The following is a 23,436-nucleotide window of genomic DNA, read 5'->3' as shown; positions in this document are numbered from 1 at the left end:
ACCTTTGAAGGAGATTATTTTATTGAATTCATGGAGGTGAAGGGCACAAATTTTCCCTTGAATTCAACTTGCAAGATGAATTTCAGAATATCGTCGGTATGGAGGTATATCTCCCCTAATGGTAAATAATCAATTTTTTAATAATATTTGAAATATTAAAAGATGAATACGTGTATACTCATTAACAGAGATGAGATATGTTCAAAATTGCCTGTATGTTAAACATATAGATAAAAATGAAAACGAGTTTTCACTTTAAAGATAAGGGTAAGATGAAATAATGAACCTCACATTTGTCATCTTGTAGTCTATGAACAGATGTCCTTCAATTAAATACCAAGAGTTGTTCTATCAAATAAATTTCACAGCTATCCTTTTGTTATTTATAATATTGATGAAATAAATTTAAAATAAAATTAAAAATTTCTATAATAAATTATTTAAATAGTTAAATTTTATTTTATAAAAATCATGTTCTTTTGAAACTGTTTCCTTCTGCTTATCAACAACTTTGACTCATTCACGTGATTCCACTTTGAGAGAAGCTTATCACCACTACAATGTGATATGCCTTACAAAATTATAGAAATAAAGGATATGGAGATGTTGTTATGAATCCAATGAGATCAATCATAAATTAACAATAATATTTTTAATCAAAAAAGCAATTTTTAATATTCAATAGCATATACGAAAATTGAATTGATTATTGAAAATATTACAAATGAAAAAATTGTATTTGATTTTTTAACTGTAATGCATCTTAAATTTCTTTTTTAATTTTCTCTTTCAATAAAGATGAAGAGAAAAGAAAATACGTGTTCTCTCATAAGAACCATAATCTATTTTATAAAAATATATTTTATAAAAATCTTGTTCTTTTGAAACTATTTTCTTCTGCTTATAAAATGTTTATCAACAAGTATGGGTCATTCACGTGATTCAACTGTGGGAAAATTATCACCGACAAAATTATTAGAGATAAAGGAGATGCAGACTTTATTTTCAAATGTGAATTTAAAAACTGACAACGGGTATGGAGGACAATATGCAGCAACAGGAAACGAAACTTGTCGTTTTGTCCGTTGTCCAAAATCCCAAGCCTTTCTCTATCGGCTTCCCGGTACAAATTTCAACCCCATTTAGACGAAGGCACTATTTTTAACTTTGGGTTCATTGTTCACGGTTCATTCTGTGAAGAAATAAAGAATGAAAATTAAAATAAATAATAAAATTGTCTAATGTGATTTTACTTTTGAGTTTCTATTGTATGTAATAGAATAAAACTTTTATTTATATAAATAATAGAATAAAACTTTTTAAATAAACAAATTTTAACTTTCGTTTGGTTTTATGTAATAAAATACTAATGAATATTTATTCAGAAATGCTATAAATATTTAATTAATTAGGAAAAAATAAGAAAAATTATTATGTTACATTGTTAATTACAATTTGTTACATTGTTATATTGGTAATAAATAAAGTAATTTTTTTTGAAATAAAAAAATAGTTTAAATTTTTTAATGTGGATGAATAATGAAATATTTAAATAATCAAAATTACATTTTTAATGTGTTGAAGTAATAATATTAAGTGAAAATAATTTTTAACTATGAAATACTATTTGATTATAAAACTTTTATATGTAGAATTTTTAATAATAAATTAAATTAAAAAAATAAAAAAATATATAAAATATAAAAATCAGTATACTTAATATAATGAAAAAATAAAACAATTAAATATGTCAATTCATTCTTGTAGTTTTAAAACATACGAATATACATATTAACATTAATTAATGTATTATGAATAAAAGAAATAAGAAGATTATAAATTATTGTGTTTAATGTCTCTATAGGTCCCTATTTTCGTTCAGAATCTCAAATAGGTCATCTTCTTTTTCGGCATCTCAATTGAGTCTTTATTTTTGTAAAATTGAATCAAATAGGGACTTTCCGTTAAATTGAGAAGACGACGTTAATTAGGACGTTACGTGACATGCTGACTGTGTCTTTTTAAATGATGTGACATTAAAAACGTGTGTGAAGTGTAATTTTTTAATTTTTGAATTAAAAACTAGAGTGCAAAGAGGGAAAATAAAATTTAAATAAGGACAAAGTGGTCATCTTATTTCATAGAATACATGGAAAGGTCAAAAAGCACTGCCAACACCAAACATTGCTCCTGGAATGCTATCCTTCATCTTCTCCGATAACCAAATCACGCATCTATGGCAGCCACTGCAAATTGCAGAAACCCAACCATTTTGGGTGTTTCCTCTGCGAAAAAAAAAAAGTAACTTTTAGAATCATTCAACTAGTAAAAAAGGAGTATAAAAGTTCTCTATTCTCTTCAAGATTTGATGATCAACAAATATATATTTTAAATACTCACGGTCCACTCTCTAGGCATGAAAACCTTCCACCTCCAAAAACTTTTCCAGAATCTGAAACGAAGAACAACCAACTTCTCAAAAATTAAACTCTTGTACCTACACTAGTGCAGTAAGGAGAAATGGTATCGGTTAAATTTGCTTATAGGCATCGGTTCTGCAACCGAGGCATATACGAACGAGGTAAAAAGAAGCAGGGTTTATGCCTCGGTTCTAAACCGGGTTAATACGAGAGAGGATTATGCCTCGGTTCTTGATAACCGAGGCAATTGCGTGCTTTTTTTTTGTATGCATTTGGATTATTTTGGTTGCACAGAAGCAAAAGGGTTATTTTTCCTTCCCTTTCACAAAACCAAATCTCAGAATATCAATAAGAAGGGTGGTCCAACGTGATTCAATCCCTTTCACAGTCCAGCCTTAACAAAATCACTCCCAAAATAACAAAGAAAAAAAATAACACAGCTTTTGTAAGAATCAACTCTGAGAACGATTTGGGTTTTGATGCAATGAGAACGATTTGGGTTTAGTTGGCGGAGGTTGTCATCACCAACTCTGAGAACGATTTGGGGGAAGAATAGAGGCTCCTGCAAGGCCAAAGCAAAACAGAGAAAAGAAAAGATGAAGGTTGATGCCTCCCCTCTTCGTGACTTCGCCAACGCTGCAGAAACGCCACCGCTGCAATGCAGAAACGCCACCGTTGCAGGACCGCGACTTCGCCACCACCTCGCCGCCACCTCTTCGTGCCTCGCCAATGCCATCGCTGCAGGACGCCCTTGCCGCTACTCGCCACCACCTCATCGCGACCTCGCCGCGGCCTTACTACGGTCTCGCTGCGGCCTCGCCACGTTCTCGCTACCTCCTCTGGCCCTCAATGACGCTGCCTCCGCCGTTTCTCCTGCTCCTCTGTCGCGCCGTTCGTCCCCGTCATTCGCTTCCTCCCCCGCCACCTCAATCGATGCTTCCTCCGCCGTTTCTCCTCCTCCTATGTCACGTCGTTCGTCCCCGCGCCGTTCGCTTCCTCCCCCACCACCTCAATCGACGCTTCCTCCGTCGTTTCTCCTCCTCCTCTGTCGCGTCGTTCGTCCCCCCCTGTTCGTCACGCGCCGCTCTTCCTCCGCCACCGTCGACTGTAGGGTCTACCTCTCCAAGTTCCGCCACCAGATTTGGGGTTGGCAGTGGTGTGGTTTAGTTGTGGGAAAGTTAGATTTTGAGACTGGGCGAAGAAGTGAGCAGGGTTTGAGAGAAAGGTAGGTTTTGAGAGCAACAGTGTAGGTCAGGTAAAAAAGCTAGGTGTTGTGAACCGAAGCATAAACCTATTTCAACACCACTTCTTTTTAGAACCGAAGCGTGTCAGGCCAAAACACATAGTATTAGGCCTCGGTCCTGTTTTAACCGAGGCATAAACCTATTTCAACACCAGTTTTTTTTAGAACCGGGGTATATAAGTTCGTCTAAAATACAAGTTTGCCACCGCTTTCGTATATGTTTCGGTTTTCCTTTAACCGAAGCCTATTAGGCGAGTTAAAAAGCCTATTTTTTACTAGTGCTTCCACAATGACATAATAGTCTACGATTTACACTACCAGTAACAAACTAACATTATCATGAACACTAAATAAAAATAATTGATAATAAATAATTAAAACACGTATCAACATCCAAATGCTCCTAGAGAACAACCAAAGACATTCAGCAAACAATACCATTACATTTACAGGTACCACAACAAAAATTCAAAACCCCAACTTTTTACTTCTTTCGAAAGAAAAACATTTCATCAGACAAATAGAGCATGAATGCAATGAGGACGAGATGCGGCGTCCAGAACAAAATCCAGTAGTATACCTAAATTCATATATCGACATTCATTTAGCAGTCAAATCTAGAACATAATTTCAGCACAACACATAACCAGATCCATAAATATTTCATCATTTGAAAACCCTTGAGAGAAGAAAAAAACTCATACCTTAAAGGAAGAAAACCTGAAAACCTAACAAAGGGGAAGGACAAGAGTGTCAACGTCATCAGCGTGTGTCAACACTCAATTTTGTCCGGGTTGTAAAAGATTGTTTTTATTGGTTATTTATTATTTTCCTTTTATTTTATTTTACCTTTCTGTTTTATTCTATTTTTATGTATTTAGATCTTTGCTTTTTATTCAATTTCTATTTTATTTCTTATCTTTAATTTTGTTTTAATAGAGTTAATTAATCAAAATAATTGAAAAATAAAATAAAAAATAAAATAAAATTGAAATAAAAATATATAAAAAAAAGGAAAATAAAAAAACGTGGAGGTGACGGATGGGAGGCGTGTCTGAAGGAGGGGGACCAGGTGGTTAGAAAAGAATATTTTCCAAGATTTTGGGGGGAGGATTTTGTTGGAGAAGGGAGAGAAAAAGAAAGAGAGAGGACACACGGGGACCTTCGTCTGGGGATCATCATCCAGATTCACCATTTTTCACCTAGAGAAAAAGATAGACGCCAGCCAAAGGAGGAGGAAAAAACCCATTGGAGACGCAAGGTTGGCAGTAGCAATCGAGAGGTAAGTAATATCTAACACTCCTTGTTCTACTGAGTTGGTTACTTGTTCATGAACATATCTCCGATTGTTGTTAAATTTGTATATGAATATTGTTGAATGCACTGGATATTTGTATACGTTTGTTGTTACCAAACATCATCAATCTTCACCTCCAACACTTGATTTCCAATACCCGTGTTCATCTTCATTCACTACTGCATCTCCCACCCATCATCACGGTCTCGCAAACTTTGTATTTCTCCATTTACTCAACCAAACCTCATTCCATCATCCACTCATCAACCATCATCCATATTCACCCACGGCCACTACCAACGCCTCACGGCCACCGCCTTATTCACCCATTGGAACCTCCATTCCAACTCACGCATAACACCAATCTCCCCTTCCATTCATTCTTGTCCAACCTAGGAAGGGGCACACGCCACCACCTTCAGGCTCACCATCCCGTTGTAGAACACTAGATTAGGATAGTAGTGCTGAGGGGATCGGAGATGAACGCGGAGGAAGACCCTCCCTGAGAATTGCTGTTTTCGAAAAGAGAAAGGTGGATACGGTGGCGTCGTGGCTGGTGGTGGTTCTGGTGGCGCGAGTTGCCGCCAGCGAGGCCAAGGCGTGTTCTGGTTGAGGCGACGGTGGTCGGTTATGGCAGAGGCGACAGTGAGTTCGTGGTGCAGAGCAGGAGACCTTGGGTCTCTAGAGAAGGCGCGAGCTGGAGAGTGGGGAATGGGGATGAACCTCCTGAACCCCTAGAAAATTCTAGGTTAGAAAGCATTCGACTGGGTCAGGCCCAGAATTGAACGCACGTCCGGGAACCTTGGGCCTTTTTTTTGAACGCTCGTTATTTAGCCTCTTATTCAAACGTCCGTTCGGCCATTTCTTGGACGGACCGTTTGATAGCCATCTCCAAAACGAACATCCGTTTGTCATTTCAATAACGAGCGTTCGTCATAGGCTTCCCTGTCTAAACGTCCGTTCGTCATTTCAATAACGAGCGTTCGTCATTAAGCTTCCTTATGAACGTCCGTTCGTCATTTCAATAACGAGCGTTCGTCATTAAGCTTCGTTATGAATGTCCGTTCGTCATGTCAATAACGAGCGTTTGTCCTTAAGCTTCCATTTATGAACGTCCGTTCGTCATTTCAACAACGAGCGTTCGTCATAGGCTTCCCTGTTTAAACGTTTGTTCGTCATTTCAATAACGAGCGTTCGTCATTAAGCTTCCATTTATGAACGTCCGTTCGTCATTAGGTTTCCCTGTCTAAACGTCCGTTCGTCATTTCAATAATGAACGTTCGTCCTTGAGCTTTCCTGTCTACACGTTCGTTCGTCATTTCAATAACGAACGTTTGTCATTTAAGCTTACCTATCTAAACGTTCGTTCGTCATCTCCTCAACGAGCGCTCGTTATTCAGCCTACGTTCGCAACGTTCGTTCATCCTCTAATCAACGAGCGTTCGTCATTCAACCTTAGTTACCAACGTCCGTCCTTTATATTCCTCAACGAACGTTCGTTTTGTTTCGACGAACGCTCGTCATTCAGTTCCATTTCTAAACGTTTATTTATTCTTTTTCTATTTATTTTATTTTGTTCTATCTATTTATTTTAAACATCTATTTATCCTTAAATATATATGTAATAATACAATATTTTAAATAAAAGAATTATTACAAAAATATTTTAAAGGTTTAAGCGCACGTGTGACCGCTCGCGTCGTCCTTGTGCTAAAAACCTCTTTTTCTTTCTTATAAAATTATTACAAAAATATTTTAAAGGTTTAAGCGCACGTGTGACCGCTCGTGTCGTCCTTGTGCTAAAAACCTCTTCTTCTTTCTTATAAAAATTATTACAAAAATATTTAAAGGTTTAAGCGCACGTGTGACCGCTCGCGTCGTCCTTGTGCTAAAAACCTTTTTTTTCTTCCTTAAATAAATTTACAAAAAAATACGTTTTGAAGGTTAAGTACACGTGTGACCACTCGCGTCGTCCTTGTGCTGAAAACCTCTTCTTCTTTCTTATAAAAATTATTACAAAAATATTTAAAGGTTTAAGCGCACGTGTGACCACTCGCGTCGTCCTTGTGCTGAAAACCTCTTCTTCTTTCTTATAAAAATTATTACAAAAATATTTAAAGGTTTAAGCGCACGTGTGACCGCTCGCGTCGTCCTTGTGCTAAAAACCTTTTTCTTCTTTTCTTAAATAAAATTTCAAAAATACGTTTAAAGGTTGAACACTCGTGTGATCGCCCGCATCGTCCTAGTGTTCAATACTTTTCTCTCTTATTTACGTAATATTAAACGAGGGTATGAGTGCTCGTGCGATCGTCCGCATCAGCCTAACACTCAATACTCTCAAGTCTTCCTAAATAAGTAGATAACGGTATGAGTACTCGTGTGATCGTTCGCATCGTCCTAGTGCTTAAATATCATTTTAAAGGTATGAGTACTCGTTCGACCGTCCGCGTCGGCCTAGTACTCATTACCTTCTTTTTCTCAAAAATATAAAAAAACATAAAATCTTCAAAAATTAAAAACATCAACACTTTCAAACAAACAAACAATCTTTCCGCTAGAACTACGTAACCCTGATTTCTCATTTTGAATGAGAATACGTAGGAGCAAGGTCAATCCTTGTCGGGCCCAAAAAACTAAAAAATATATTTTGTTTATTTAGAATTTTATTTTAGGGGATAGTTAAACATTTTTGAAAACCACATCATACTCGTGCATTTAGTTAAAGGTACTGCCTTAAAGCAGGCATTGTAGGGTGCTAACACCTTCCCTACGCGTAACCGACTCCCGAACCCAGAATATGGTTTTCGAGGACCGTGTCTTATCATTTTATGGTTTTTCCGTAATTTTCCAGAATAAACTATGGTGGCGACTCCAAAATCTCTTTTTAAAACCCGTTTCTTTTTGGATCGTCGTCCCGTCGCGATTCCGGTTGCGACAGATGGCGACTTCACTAGGGACCCTTTTTAGAGAGTCGAGCCATTTAATTAGATGCGCGAATTCGATGTGGTTTTGCTTATGTGTTTTTCTTTCACTTTTCTCTATCTATGCTTGATATTTGGAATAACTGCAATAACTGTGGAATATTGAACCCTAGGGTAGACAATATGTTTATATCTGCCTGGGACTTTTTCTGCTTGTTTTGCAGGTGAGGGTTTAGATGTGCATGATGTTCTCCCTTCACACACACACTTTCGGCATATCATGAGTGGGGCCCTATACCCGGGTCTGAGCGTAACTTAGAATTAGAGGAGTTGTGTAGCGGTGTCACTCTGGGATGTACTTCCTGTTTGGCTATCGTGAGAACTCCAGCTAGAGTCTGTTCTCTTCATATGTGTTTCCACACCTAGTTGATTACTCGACTGTTGTGGAGATGCTATGAAGGGGGCCATAGCTCTAGTAACCTTTGACCTTTAGGTTCAGGTAACCATCCTTGTGAGATTGCATATACTTGACCTGGAACTCAAAGCAATGAACCTTTGGTAGGGCACGATGGGAGGAATATGTACTTCTGTAATCCTCACGCTATTCATTTTTTTTAATAATGATATTACATTTCATACCATGCATGAGCTTTGTTTCGTCATGTTGTTTTATTATCATGCATCATATTCATACATCATTTAGTAACATGTTAATTTTAAAGGAAATCACAGGTACCTACTTGACTTCATACGAGATGGATGTTAACACAAGATCCGATGCCACACGGCACACCGACTCTTCCGATTTAAGAAAGAAGTATAGTCTAAGGACCCATGTTGGAAATTTGACCGGGCTGATAAACTTGGGCAAAAGGCTTAAGACTATAAAGAGAGAAACCTTTCAGAGAAGATATGGAAATTTGTTGAATTTAATGGAGGTTGAAGTACAAATACCCGCTATCACAGCCTTGGCACAATATTATGATTCTCCGCTTCGATGTTTCACATTTCAAGACTTTCAGTTGGCGCCAACTATAGAGGAGTTCGAGCATATCTTGGGTTTGCCACTGGAAGGCACCACTCCCTATCAACATTTAGAGCATCATGCCTCTATACCCACCATTGCTGCCATCATGAAATTACATCCCAAGGAGATTGAAGACAGGATGATGATGAGGAATCAATTGCATGGGTTATCACAGGGATATCTAGAGCAGTATTTACATCACCTGGCTGATAAAGAGGATTGGGAAACTTTCATGGATGTATTAGCCCTCACCATATATGGCATTGTCTTGTTTCCCAAAATAGAAGAATTCGTGGATTACACCGCAATAGACGTCTTCGTGGCGAGTAAAACCAGATCAGAGAGTCTTGTAACAGCAGTCCTTGCGGATGTTTATGGGACCTTGAGTTTTTGCCATGAGAGAAAGGGAAAGAAGATTCTTTGTTGTTTACCGGCGTTGTATACATGGATGACAGCGCGCGTGTTTAAGGAGATGGTCGGCATTAAGAGTCTATCGGAGACTTTGTCACACCAAGGGCTTAAAGGTAAAGGAGGAAACGATTGGGCCCGATTCCTTGCCGGCTTGAGCGAAAGAAGTATAAAATGGCGCCTTCCTTGGCTCGGAAATAAAATGGCTATACAACATTGTGGTAGTTTTCCTAATGTGCCTCTCATAGGTGCCCGGTACTGTATCAATTACAACCCCCTTTTGGTGCAAAGACAATTTGGGCATCCTATAAAAGGAGCACCTTCATCAGATTACCTTGCTACCCTATTCATTTATTACGAAGACGGGCATTTCATCGAATTGTTAAGAAAGGTTAAAAGTGCCTGGGAAAATGTTGTTCGAGCAGAGAAGGACTTGAGGGATGGAGTAGTGGATAGCAGGGTTAGTTATCACACCTGGATTCTGGAGAGAGTGAAAGTAGTCAAGTTGCCTTTCAAGCCAATCAAAGATCAATCAGCTAGTGAAGGACCATCCCAAGCCCTAGAAAGTGAAGAGGTGCAACAATTGAAGGCTGAGATGGAGAAATTGAAGGTGAGAAATGCTAGGTTGGAAAACGAATTACAAAGGGCGTGTAATGATCTTGTGGATATGAGAAGTGATAATGAAGAAAAGTCGCGAGCTTATGAAAACATTGTCAAAAGCCAGAAGGCTGAGAGGGATTATACATTTCGAGTGAAACAGGATCTAGCGGCCGCGAGTAAGGAATTATCCATGAGGGTAAATGAGAAGAAGGTGGCTTTAGAAGAGGGAAAGCAGTGGAAGCATCTCTACGAAGAAGCCAAAAGAGATAAGCGAGAAGCCCTGAAAAGACTAAGAGAAGCGCAGGTGCAGGTAGAAAAAGCGGGGCATGAGATGAAGGAGATGGCCATGTCGTTTGAGGCGGATATGAACCGGGAGCGTTGGAAGCTAGCAGAAGCAGAAGAAGAGCATCGAACTCTGATAAAACAAATGGAGGAATATATTGAGGAACAGGAGGAGCGATGGAGGTCGATAGAATTTGAAGAAAGGCATCAGGCCTTGATAAAGCAAATGAAAGAGCACATCGCAGAGCAAGAAATGGCTGTAAAGCACTGGAAGGAAAGCTTCTCTCAGTTGGCTGCTTTGGCAAATGGGGCAATTGAAGAAATCCCCAGGATGGTGTCGAATGCTGAAGCTAGTACTCATTTTCGTAATTCACCAGCGGAAATAGAATTGTTTATTAATCATTGTAAATGGTTGGTGAGAGAGATGAAATCTTTCATTGCTCGGGCGCAGGATTGATGTACATCAGAATTATGTGTTTTGTTCCTTAGACTATGTAATGGATCAAATTTTCTTTAAATGAAAGATAGGGGATGTTTGTTTGGTATCGGCTTGTGTTAATTTTCCATCAGTATTGTCATCGTTATCCTGTGATTTCCACTTATCACTAGCATGCATCATGTTTTCTTTTGTTTTGCATTTTTCATCCTTATCTAATTTAATTTAATAAAAAATAATAAGCAGCAGTACAAGTGAGAGAACAACGGCAAGTTTTCCACGACATCCGTACAGGACCAGAGCTAACTCGAAGGTCATGGAGAATTGGGAGCAGTCACACGAATCTATTAAAGCTGATGTCAGCCAGTTGAAGGATCAGATGGCCTAGATTTTGGCGGCTCTCGAAGCCCTGAAGACTACGGGAGGGGCGACGCCTGCGCAAGTCGAGGGAAATGCTCAATATTACCCTCCATTGTTCAATGCTGGGAGCCAATCTGTTTCGTTCCCAATGTATGGATTACCTCTAGGTTACACCCCACCTGTGGGAGAATACACAAAAGGGGAGCAGACTTCATTCTCTTTCCCTACCACTGCCAATGTACCGCCAATCAGTACTCAGGGACCTGTTGTAATGTCCGCACCTATGGTAAATGAAGGAATGCATGCAAACATGTCTGATGGAATACGAGTAACTCCGGTGCCACTTGTGATTACCGGAGAGGGCTTTTCTACAGGGGCTGCGCCATATACTTCGTTTCAGGGGGTAACTAGTAATGTCGATGGGGCAAAGGATAAACTTGAGAGCCTAGAGGCAAGATTGAGGGCTGTTGAGGGGTATGAAAGTTATGGATTCGGAGATGTTGCCAGATTGAGCTTGGTTCCTGGCGTCAAAATACCACATAAGTTCAAAGCGCCAGATTTTGAGAAGTATAAGGGAAATACATGCCCAAAGAGCCATCTAACCATGTTTTGCAGAAAGATGGCTGCATATGCTTATGAGGAGCAGTTGCTCATCCATGTTTTTCAAGATAGTTTGGCTGGAGTGGCATTAAACTGGTACACCCATCTTGAGCCGTCTCGAATTCGTTGCTGGGCAGACCTGGCAGACGCCTTTGTGAAGCAGTATATATACAACACGCACATCGCACCGGATCGACTGCAGCTGCAAAATATGTCAAAGAAGGACAACGAAACTTTCAAGGAATATGCCCAACGGTGGAGAGAGTTAGCTGCACAAGTCGAACCACCTTTGTATGACAGGGAGGTGGTGGCAATGTTTGTGAACACTCTCCAGCCGCCATTTTACGAGCACATGGTCGGGAACGTGTCTGCCAATTTCGCTGATATCATTATAATAGGCGAAAGGATAGAAATTAGGGTTAAAAGTGGGAAAATTGCATACAGTTCGCCCGCAACTGCAAATTACAAAAAAACCAATTTCAATGCGGGAAAAAAGAAGGAAGGGGATGTGCATGCGGCATCGGCAATGCCTGTGTGGAGAGGTCAAGCTCCCACTCATAGCTTCCGACCATACTTGGGGCAACCCCCTCTTGCAGCTAATGCGGCGTTTGCTCATCAAGCCAGGCCTCAACAACAACAAGGGTATTATCAACCGCCATTGCCCCCAACTGATACTTGGAGGGCTGGGGCAATTGCAGGTCCAAATCAGAATACGGGCCAAAATACTTACCCAAGAAGGAACCAATTTGTTAATTTCACCCCTATCCCTACAACTTACACAGAATTGTTACCCCAACTCGTCCAAAGGGGTTTGGTTGCTATTTGTCCAATGAAGCCTATGCAATCTCCGTATCCCAAGGGTTATGATGCAGAGGCCAAATGTAGTTACCATGGGGGAGGTGTTGGTCACTCAACTGAGAGGTGTCTGGCTTTTAAACACAAAGTACAGGCTCTAATCGACTCTGGGTGGTTAAAGTTTCAAGAAGATAAACCCAGCATTGAGACTAACCCGCTTTCTTGGCATGGGAGTGCCTCGACGAATGCCATCGAGGATGAAAAACATGAGTTGATAAGGGACGCGGGTGAAATCCAAAGTTCCAGAAAGTTTATCTTCAAGGCGCTGATAAAGGTGGGCCTTTTAAAAGGTGATTATGACGAGGATGTAACATGCGCGCTTCATCCGGATGATGGGCACTCTATTGAGGAATGTGGTGAATTTGAATACGTTCTGCAAGACCTGCTGGATCGGGGTTTGATGCAAGTATGCTACAAGGATAAGGAGGGGGAAGTGTTTACACAGATTGGTGGAGAATCCGACGTAACTCTGCCTGAGCCGTTGATGATCCATTTCACTAGAACCACCCCTGCGCCAGAGGCTGAAGAAAAGTCGTCTGTCATCATCCGGGTGCCGTCTCCCTTTCCTTACAAAACGGGAAGGCTGATGGAAGAAAGGAGAGAGCGCGGTCTAGCTCGTGTAGAAAGGCGTGAACCCAGGGTGGAAAAGATTCGTATTCGTGACATCAAGGAGAGATTTCGTAGTGCTGGTTGGATCAACGCGGGCCATATAACAGCCGTGGAGGATGAAGATAGCTTTGAATGCTCAAGTTTCGTGCGGGCCGGCTCCCCGGATGCACCACTCAACAATTGGAACTCTGAGTTTACCCGTGATGCTTAATTTGAATAAAATGTAATAGTTTTAATTAATCCTATAGCTTCACCCGGGGCTTTAGGATTCATGACTTACGGGTTGACGTTTAGTTTTTGTGCTCAGCGTGATAATCGAATCGTATTTGTTTTTATCATCATTTCGCATTCGTCATCTTTTTTCCTTTTTTATTTATTTATTTATTTATTTATTTATTTATTTTTTTCATAAATTTAAATAATGCAGATGTGACAATGAAAGTTTTGAAAATAGCAATGTCGATATTCCTAATTTTGAACACCCTATCGATAATACGGAAGATGATTATGAAGATAATCCGGAACCCTCTCCAGAGCTCTTGAGATTAGTGGAACAAGAGTCTAAAGAGATAAAACCCCATCTGGAGGAGGTTGAAGTACTCAACTTGGGAGAGGAAGAAGAGATAAAGGAAGTAAAAATCGGTACTGGCATGAAAAAGGAAGTGAGGGAAGGGTTGCAAGCCCTATTGAAGGAGTTTAAGGATGTGTTCGCTTGGTCTTACAATGACATGCCAGGTTTGGATACCGATATTGTGCAACACAAGCTCCCACTTAAACCGGAATACCTTCCAAACCAAAAAAAAAACTAAGAAGAATGAAAAATGCATTTGACAAAAGGGTGCATCCCAGAGAATTCCACGAAGGCGAGCTGGTGTTGAAGATGATCTTGCCTGTACAAAAGGATCATAGAGGCAAATGGACCCCGAATTATGAAGGGCCATTCGTAGTGAAGAAGGCATTTTCTGGTGGGGCACTAATTCTCACAAGGATGGATGGAGAGGAGTTACCATTACCGGTTAATTCGGATGCAGTCAAAAAGTTTTACACATGATGATTCCGTGATAGAGGATCGATATTAAGGGATATTGACATGATCTTTACAGTTTGTTGTACTCTGTGTTATTTCATTCAATAAATACTGCATGGTTTCATTCATAATTTTTGTTTGCACGCTTCTTGAAATATTGCATGTCGCGCTGAGCTTTTAGGTAAATAAAGGAAAATAAAGGTAATGATAATTAAGCACACATGAGTAAAAGCATCACGGGTATATTCGGTTGGCACCAGCTCGTTCCTGAGGGATGTCGTGAAAGACTAAAAAAGGAGAGAATAAAAATGCACATGTTGAATTCATTGTCAATTAGGTTGTCTAGGGCATAGTACGTTAAAAAAAAAAAAAAAAAAAAAAAAAAAAATAACTGGAAATGGCAAAGATGTGGAGTCTTCTCCTGATTCAGAGTTTCGGGGGTAACCTGTGTTCATTTCTCGTTAAAGCATCTGCTTTCTTATTGCGTGAACCCCTAACCTTTTCATTTCCCTTCAAAACAAAGGATTTTCGTGGATATAACACTAGGGCAATTGTCATCATTGTACCCATGCCCAATGATCCGTGATCGGGGAGCAAAAATAATATAAAAATTGAAAAAATGAAGTCGATGTGTCAACCGCTACAGAATTTCGTCTCATGGTTAAGGTTGTGGAAAGCAAGTCAAGCAAGCTTCAGGATGACGTGTGGCCGTTTTCTTTATCCAAATCATAAAAGAGGTTTAATCAATTGCACCCACTTTGAGCCGTAAGTCGTAATCATTTTTCATCATCCTAGACAAGGGTCATTCGCATATCAACGTCAACCTAAAAGGTACATCAAGGACATCCAAAATCAATGAGAAAATTGTTGTAAAAAAAGATAAGAAAAAAAAAGCCAAAAAAAAGGGGGGCTACAACAGAGGCAACAAAACAAGTGACCAACAGGGAAAGAAAGAAAGTAAAGGAATGAATGGAAAAATAATAATAGAATGTCCAGAGTTTTAAACTCTTAGGAACTGGTTGACTCAGCACTTTGCAGATGATTCTTGTTAAAATGGTTTAGCCGTTAAACACTTATTTGAGCTTTCATTATCCATTTCTTTCATGACCCGTTTGCCTTTTAGCCACGTTACAAGCCGATTAAAGTCCACGCCGACTGAAGATTGTTCGTCCTGATCTTTCTTAACAAACTTAACTCTGGGAAAGAACGATGTGGTGACTGACATCATCACTAGAAAAAAGAAAGGACATTGAAAATGAAAAGTGAAAATATAATGTAAAGTCTCCCCGTCAATCGTCATCAACTGGGGCAATTCTTCCCACCCAAACCATTTCACCTTTTCAAATCGTACTTACTGTGCACAGCAAAATTGGGGCAGTCTTGTGGGCCCTACATGTTCCTATGTTAACCATACCTCCCCAGATGAGGAGAACACAAATGTTAGCTCTACATACAATCATTCAGTTATCTACTTCTCGTCCCTATTTTTCCCTCACCTTCTCAGGTTCAAGCCAAATTGGATTGCAGGAAGCGATAAAGAGAACTTGAACTCATGGTTACACCTTTCTCTTTCTCATTAGAGGGCTCACTGTCTCTTGACATTTTTATGACTACGTTTTGAACGTACCTCAGGTTTGGTGACGATGTTGACAATGAGTTTCAAACATGGGCAGTCTAAGAGAGAATGGCAAAAAAAAAAAAAAAAAAACAGAGCAAGGGTTTCATGTGTTTATGCATTCATGCACCCTCATGACATTACATCATACATTTCATGATAAGCAAGGTATTTTGTTCAAAAATCCTTAAGGCACAAGAGAAGTTGTGAAAAGGGTAATACGACATTTCTTTCAAGTCTATTCAATGTTTTACTCAGCGTTTACCAACATTTCAGAAAGTTTCAAATATGAGTTTTCTTCAATGTTTGGACCCTCTGCTAGGCAATGGTCAAACCCAGTTTTTTTCTATGTTTCGGACCTCTGCTTGGCAATGGTCGAATTTAAGTTTTCTTCTGCGATATTGGCCCTCTGCAAGGCAATGGTCAAGTCCAGATTTTTGTTTTCCACCGGCCCTCTGCTTGGCAATGGTCAAAATTAAGTTTTTTTTCTGCGTTATCGACCCTCTGCATGGCAATGGTCGGATTTAAATTTCTGTTCTATGAGTTTGGCCCTCTGCGAGGCAATGGTCAAATCCAGGTTTTAGTTTTCTATTGTCGGCCCTCTGCGTGGCAATGGTCGGATTTAAATTTATGTTCTGCGAGTTTGGCCCTCTACGAGGCAATGGTCAAATCCAGGTTTTAGTTTTCTGTTATCGGCCCTCTGCGTGGCAATGGTCGGATTTAAATTTATGTTCTGCGAGTTTGGCCCTCTGCGAGGCAATGGTCAAATCCAGGTTTTAGTTTTCTGTTATCGGCCCTCTGCGTGGCAATGGTCAGATTTAAATTTCTGTTCTGTGAGTTTGGCCCTCTGCGAGGCAATGGTCAAATCCAGGTTGTAGTTTTCTGTTATCGGCCCTCTGCATGGCAATGGTCGGATTTCAATTTCTGTTCTGTGAGTTTGGCCCTCTGCGAGGCAATGGTCAAATCCAGGTTTTAGCTTTTTTGTTACTGGTACTTTACTTTACGTTGGTCGTTTGGCATCGTGACTTGAATCATTTTGTTCGTTTTCTTTCATGATTGAAACCTGGACAAAATTAGTATTTTTATCTTTACTTAGCTTTACTTAAATAATACGAAAAGATTAAATTTTCATATTATTTAGTAATATCTAAGTAAAGAGGGGCAGCTGTCAACACTCAATTTTGTCCGGGTTGTAAAAGATTGTTTTTATTGGTTATTTATTATTTTCCTTTTATTTTATTTTACCTTTTTGTTTTATTCTATTTTTATGTATTTAGATCTTTGCTTTTTATTCAATTTCTATTTTATTTCTTATCTTTAATTTTGTTTCAATAGAGTTAATTAATCAAAATAATTGAAAAATTGAAAAATAAAATAAAAAATAAAATAAAAAATAAAATAAAAAATAAAATAAAATTGAAATAAAAATATATGAAAAAAAAGGAAAATAAAAAAACGTGGCGGTGACGGATGGGAGGCGTGTCTGAAGGAGGGGGACCAGGTGGTTAGAAAAGAATATTTTCCAAGATTTTGGGGGGAGGATTTTGTTGCAGAAGGGAGAGAAAAAGAAAGAGAGAGGACACACGGGGGATAGCCATTTCTTATTCAAACGTCTGTTCGGCCATTTCTTGGACGGACCGTTTGATAGCCATCTCCAAAACGAACGTCCGTTCGTCATTTCAATAACGAGCGTTCGTCATAGGCTTCCCTGTCTAAACGTTCGTTCGTCATTTCAGTAACGAGCGTTCGTCATTAAGCTTCCTTATGAACGTCCGTTCGTCATTTCAATAACGAGCGTTCGTCATTAAGCTTCGTTATGAATGTCCGTTCGTCATGTCAATAACGAGTGTTTGTCCTTAAGCTTCCATTTATGAACGACTGTTCGTCATTTCAACAACGAGCGTTCGTCATAGGCTTCCCTGTTTAAACGTCCGTTCGTCATTAAGCTTCCATTTATGAACGTCTGTTCGTCATTTCAATAACGAACGTTCGTCATTAGGTTTCCCTGTCTAAACGTCCGTTCGTCATTTCAATAATGAACGTTCGTCCTTGAGCTTTCCTGTCTACACGTTCGTTCGTCATTTCAATAACGAACGTTTGTCATTTAAGCTTACCTATCTAAACGTTCGTTCGTCATCTCCTCAACGAGCGCTCGTTATTCAGCCTACGTTCGCAACGTTCGTTCATCCTCTAATCAACGAGCGTTCGTCATTCAGCCTTAGTTACCAACGTCCGTCCTTTATATTCCCCAACGAACGTTCGTTTTGTTTCGACGAACGCTCGTCATTCAGTTCCATTTCTAAACGTTTATTTATTCTTTTTCTATTTATTTTATTTTGTTCTATCTATTTATTTTAAACATCTATTTATCCTTAAATATATATGTAATAATACAATATTTTAAATAAAAGATTTATTACAAAAATATTTTAAAGGTTTAAGCGCACGTGTGACCGCTCGCGTCGTCCTTGTGCTAAAAACCTCTTCTTCTTTCTTATAAAATTATTACAAAAATATTTTAAAGGTTTAAGCGCACGTGTGACCGCTCGCGTCTTCCTTGTGCTAAAAACCTCTTCTTCTTTCTTATAAAAATTATTACAAAAATATTTAAAGGTTTAAGCGCACGTGTGACCGCTCGCGTCGTCCTTGTGCTAAAAACCTTTTTCTTCTTCCTTAAATAAATTTACAAAAAAATACGTTTTGAAGGTTAAGTACACGTGTGACCACTCGCGTCGTCCTTGTGCTGAAAACCTCTTCTTCTTTCTTATAAAAATTATTACAAAAATATTTAAAGGTTTAAGCGCACGTGTGACCGCTCGCGTCGTCCTTGTGCTAAAAACCTTTTTCTTCTTTTCTTAAATAAAATTTCAAAAATACGTTTAAAGGTTGAACACTCGTGTGATCGCCCGCATCGTCCTAGTGTTCAATACTTTTCTCTCTTATTTACGTAATATTAAACGAGGGTATGAGTGCTCGTGCGATCGTCCGCATCGGCCTAGCACTCAATACTCTCAAGTCTTCCTAAATAAGTAGATAACGGTATGAGTACTCGTGTGATCGTTCGCATCGTCCTAGTGCTTAATATCGTTATTTCTCTTTTAACAAAAAAATGATTAAAAATATTTAAATATCATTTTAAAGGTATGAGTACTCGTGCGACCGTCCGCGTCGGCCTAGTACTCATTACCTTCTTTTTCTCAAAAATATAAAAAAACATAAAATCTTCAAAAATTAAAAACATCAACACTTTCAAACAAACAAACAATCTTTCCGCTAGAACTACGTAACCCTGATTTCTCATTTTGAATGAGAATACGTAGGAGCAAGGTCAATCCTTGTCGGGCCCAAAAAACTAAAAAATATATTTTGTTTATTTAGAATTTTATTTTAGGGGATAGTTAAACATTTTTGAAAACCACATCATACTCGTGCATTTAGTTAAAGGTACTGCCTTAAAGCAGGCGTTGTAGGGTGCTAACACCTTCCCTACGCGTAACCGACTCCCGAACCCAGAATATGGTTTTCGAGGACCGTGTCTTATCATTTTATGGTTTTTCCGTAGTTTTCCAGAATAAACTATGGTGGCGACTCCAAAATCTCTTTTTAAAACCCGTTTCTTTTTGGATCGTCGTCCCGTCGCGATTCCGGTTGTGACAGCGTGAAACGCCTTGCCTTTGCCTCGTCGTCGCCATCGTGAACTCGACAGAGGAGATCAGATGAGCTTGCGGCGACGGGAAGAGAGATTGAAGATGAGCTTCGTTTCTCTTGAGGGGGGAGACGATTCGTTCCTATGGTTGGGTTGTGTTTGCTGCAGTGCTCGACCCGCGTAACATTGTTGTTTCATGCCTTCCACCTCCTTCGCCGGCGGCTACCGTGTCTACGTCTTCCAGGACACCACCGAGCCCTGCCACGCACTCCTCAAGACCTTCTACCTCAACCTCCTCGCCTCCAAGCACGCCTCCTTCATCCTGCTCTTCCGCAACAACATCTCAAAACACTCGCTAACCTCGAGAACCAACTTGTCGGAAGATCCTCCAAGGCGAACTTCAACTCCTCTGTCGGCTCCGTCTCCTTCAACTTTTTCTCATGAACCCTAATTTCGCATTCCTCAATTCCATAGAGAGAGTTACTGCCTTTAATTTTTTTTTCCCCATTTACCCTCAATTTTTTAATTTAGAAATTATAAAATACACGTTAATCATGTATAAACTGCCACGTCATTTAAAATAATACATTGACTATGCCACGTTCTCCAAACTTAAACGGTCATTTGTCCAATTTGACAGAAGGTCTCTAATTATTTCAATTTTACAAAAATAAGGACCTAATTGAGACGCCGAAAAAGAAAAGGACCTATTTGAGAAATAGAGACCTAAGGAGACATTAAACCTAAATTATTTTTAAATGATGTGTAAAGGTGCATGTTTTAAAAATGACAAAAAAACATTAATTTATAGTTTATTAACTTTATTTCGTATTGGTTTGGGTAGTATAAACTAACAGGTAATAAATAATATACGACTGATATTGTTATAAATAAGTAAAACTAATTGAGATAAATATTATTAAAGATTTTCACTAATTAGAATGAGTCTTACATATAACTACTATAATATCATATAATATTTGTAAGGTGTTAGCTTCTACAGATATCCAATACCACAACGAGAATTAGGATAACACTGGTGCAAGGAAATAACACTGGTTATTTTCGCTTATAGGCATTGATTCTACAATCAAGACATATACCCAAGGTCAAAATGGATAAGCTTAATGTCTCGGTTCTGAACCGAGTCAAAAAGGGATCGGTTTTCGTCTCGGTTCCTTCTAAACCGAGGCAGTATCTCAGACTCTACTATCTCGGTTGGGACATTAACCGAGACAATAGAGTATTTTTTATTTATTTTTTAAGCGATCGATTTTGCTAGCTTTTTTGCCTCTCGCGACCGATTGGTTGTGACCTGCGTCCTCCTTTTTTGCCTCTCGCGAGACCTTTACCGTGCCACCTTTACCAAACCACCACCCAACAACTGTGCCACCTTTACCAGACCATCACAAGCCACCATGCGAGGTCTTCTTCTCCAACTGGCGCAACCATCAACAACCCTCACGGACCAAAACAGCTCGAACGAATCCCCAAAAAGAAATTCCCCAAACTAAAAACCCTAGAGAGCGGCAGTGATGCACCTGGTAGTGGCGACGACGACAATGGTGCAACCTAGAGAGCAATCCAGGCAGCCTAAAAAGAAGTGGAGGTGGATGCTTCTTTCACGAAATGCAGGCAGCGAGATGGAAGCACTAGTGAAGGCAGTAGTAGCGACACCAATGATGCGATAACAATGGAGGTGGCAGCAATGAACGCTAGTGGCGACGCCCACGGCAACGGAGCAACCAAGGTCACAAGAACTGCAAGATATGAGCGAGTCTTAGCGAGGAAGGAGCGAAGGAGGCGGTCCGACAGTGGCGGAGGCGGGGCGAGAACGACGAAGGAGGCGCGACGAACGTGCATGGGGAGGCGCGAGCAGTGGGCAGTGCTAGAGAATAGTGTTTGCTTAGAGGAAGAAGAAAGATCGCGTGAAGAAAACTATTCGCGAAAGTGGAGGTGTAGTGCCAAAAATGCTCTACTACCTCGACCGTTCGGTCAACCGATGCGTAATAGTTTCAGTGAATGACATCTTTAAAAATAATTAAAACTATACGCCTCGGTTAGGCACTCAACCGAAGTCGTTCGGTCAACTACTGCTCGGTTCTGGAAAAAAGCGAGGTTGTTCGGTCTTTTCAGTCTGTACATTACAGTGGCAGCAGAAGGATTTGTAGGGTTGACGGGACTAAATGCCTCGGTTAGTCGCCCAACCGAGGCCGTTTGGTCAACTACTGCCTCGGTTCTACAAACAAGTGAGGTCGTTCGGTTTGTTCAGTCTGTACGTTAGTGGCAGAGAGGTCATTCGGTCTCTTAAGTCTGTACATTACAGTGGCAGCAGAGGGATTTGCAGGGATGACAAGACTAAATGCCTCGGTTAGGCGCCCAACTGAGGCCGTTCGGTCAACTACTGCCTCGGTTCTGCAAACAAGCAAGGTCATTCGGTCTGTTCAGTCTGTACGTTAGTGGTAGAGAGGTCGTTCAATCTCTTCAGTTTGTACATTACAGTGGCAGTAGAGGGATTTGCAGGGATGACAAGACTAAAGGCCTCAGTTAGGTGCTCAACCGAAGTTGTTCGATCAACTATTGCTTTAGTTCTACAAAAAGTCGAGGTCGTTCGGTCTCTTAAATAGGACTAAGGCCCTATTCTTTTGAGTGGATTTGAGGGGATTTGAGAAGATTTAAAGATAAATTTTTTTGTCGTTTATTTGAGTGAATTTGGAGGTAAATAAGAGTGAATTTGGAAATAAAATTTGTGAGAATTAGTATAGAATTGTATTGACGTGACAAATTAAAAAAAATTATTTCCAAATTCATTCTCATTGGAGGTAAACTACTGCTTTGGTCACTCTAACAATCGAGGTCGTTCGATTTTTAAGTATCGGTTCATTAATAACTGAGGTCGTTCGGTCTATAGGCTTCGGTTTTTCTGAAACCGAAGCGTCGTGTGCGAGTTAAAATACGCTTTTTTTACTAGTGTAATTATGTGTTGAACTCATTGCATTTGTTCTTCCAATATGGTTGTTTTTTTCTAAGGGAATTATTGTTGGATTTAGTGAAAATCTCCAATAGAATATCAAAGTTTCATTACATAAATAATATATTATAGAAGGGTATTTTTTTTCAGGGTTTTTGAAAACCCCAAATAACTCTTGGCAGATGAAAACTGCAGTATTATTTTTATTTTGTTTTTAAAAATTTTTAACAGGTATAAAGAAAACCGCAACTAATATTTAGTATTTATTTATTTAAAATAAATTTTCGGCAGTTATTTTGTTCAAACCGTCAGAAACTTCTATTTACTTTTCCTAACTTTTCCATCATGTGCAATCATATTCATATTTTAAAATTGTCTTTTTAACTTACCTCAAACCTTTGAACAAAGGAGAACAAAAACCCTAGTCATCCCATTTCTTTCTTTCCCTTTATCTTCTAGCTTCTTCTTGTCGGGGTTATGCGATTAGAGATCCTTCGTTTGGGTCCAGTTGAAAACATGAAGAAGATGGCAGCGCCGACTACGCCCTAACTAGCGGCAACTCTGGAAGGGCTAGAGCTGCGAGTACATCGACCCTTGTGGTTTGGTTCACTGAAAAGGAAATGGTAACTCCTGCCTTCAGGTCGCGCCACAGACGAAGAGAAGATCGGTGTTTACCGATGGCAAAAGCGACGAGGGAGGAAAAGAGGACTTACGTTGCGACCAACAACTGTTGTCAGACGGTAATGGGTGACAGTGGCTGACTTTGGCCGACAACAAATTCCTCTCTTTCTCTCTGTTTCTATTTCTATTTTCACCTTTCATCTTCCCATCATGATCATTTACTAACCTTTCTCTTTTCTTCTTCTTCTTGTATTTTTCACTAGATTCAATTTTTTGGAGCTATTAGTTTCATGTTTGTTCGTATGTTTTAAGGGTTTGATTTGAGGAAAATGGATGCGTACTAGTTTTCCAGAAAGAAAAAAATGTTTTTATAATTTTTTAGGATTTAATTAGATTAGGGACGGTTTCTCCATAAATCCCCCAAAAATTTTGACAAGTTTTTCTAACCGCAAGAAGGACTTTTGGGGCTAAAACTATCAATATTGACTAAAATAACCT

The 23,436-nt window shown here is 39.4% G+C and overlaps 2 protein-coding genes across 2 annotated transcripts; both read left to right on the top strand.

Moving 5' to 3' along the window:
• The first annotated feature begins 3,026 nt into the window (after positions 1–3,026).
• On the top strand, positions 3,027–3,609 carry LOC148199449 (uncharacterized). Its single transcript, XM_088113259.1, has 2 exons — positions 3,027–3,489; positions 3,548–3,609. Exons 1-2 carry the CDS (start codon positions 3,027–3,029, stop codon positions 3,607–3,609), a joined length of 525 nt encoding a protein of 174 aa, XP_087969385.1.
• An 8,004-nt stretch (positions 3,610–11,613) lies between these two features.
• On the top strand, positions 11,614–13,269 carry LOC148199448 (uncharacterized). The gene is made up of 2 exons (XM_088112670.1): positions 11,614–11,909; positions 12,039–13,269. The coding sequence occupies exons 1-2, from the start codon at positions 11,614–11,616 to the stop codon at positions 13,267–13,269; spliced, it is 1,527 nt and encodes a 508-aa protein (XP_087968796.1).
• Positions 13,270–23,436: the final 10,167 nt, after the last annotated feature.

The sequence above is a fragment of the Vigna umbellata genome, chromosome 4 (assembly GCF_029865625.1).
Source record: "Vigna umbellata cultivar VRB3 chromosome 4, Vumbellata_1.0, whole genome shotgun sequence".
Lineage (NCBI taxonomy): Eukaryota > Viridiplantae > Streptophyta > Magnoliopsida > Fabales > Fabaceae > Vigna > Vigna umbellata.
Note: the sequence above shows the minus strand (reverse complement) of the source record. Positions and strands in the feature narration are given on the sequence as shown.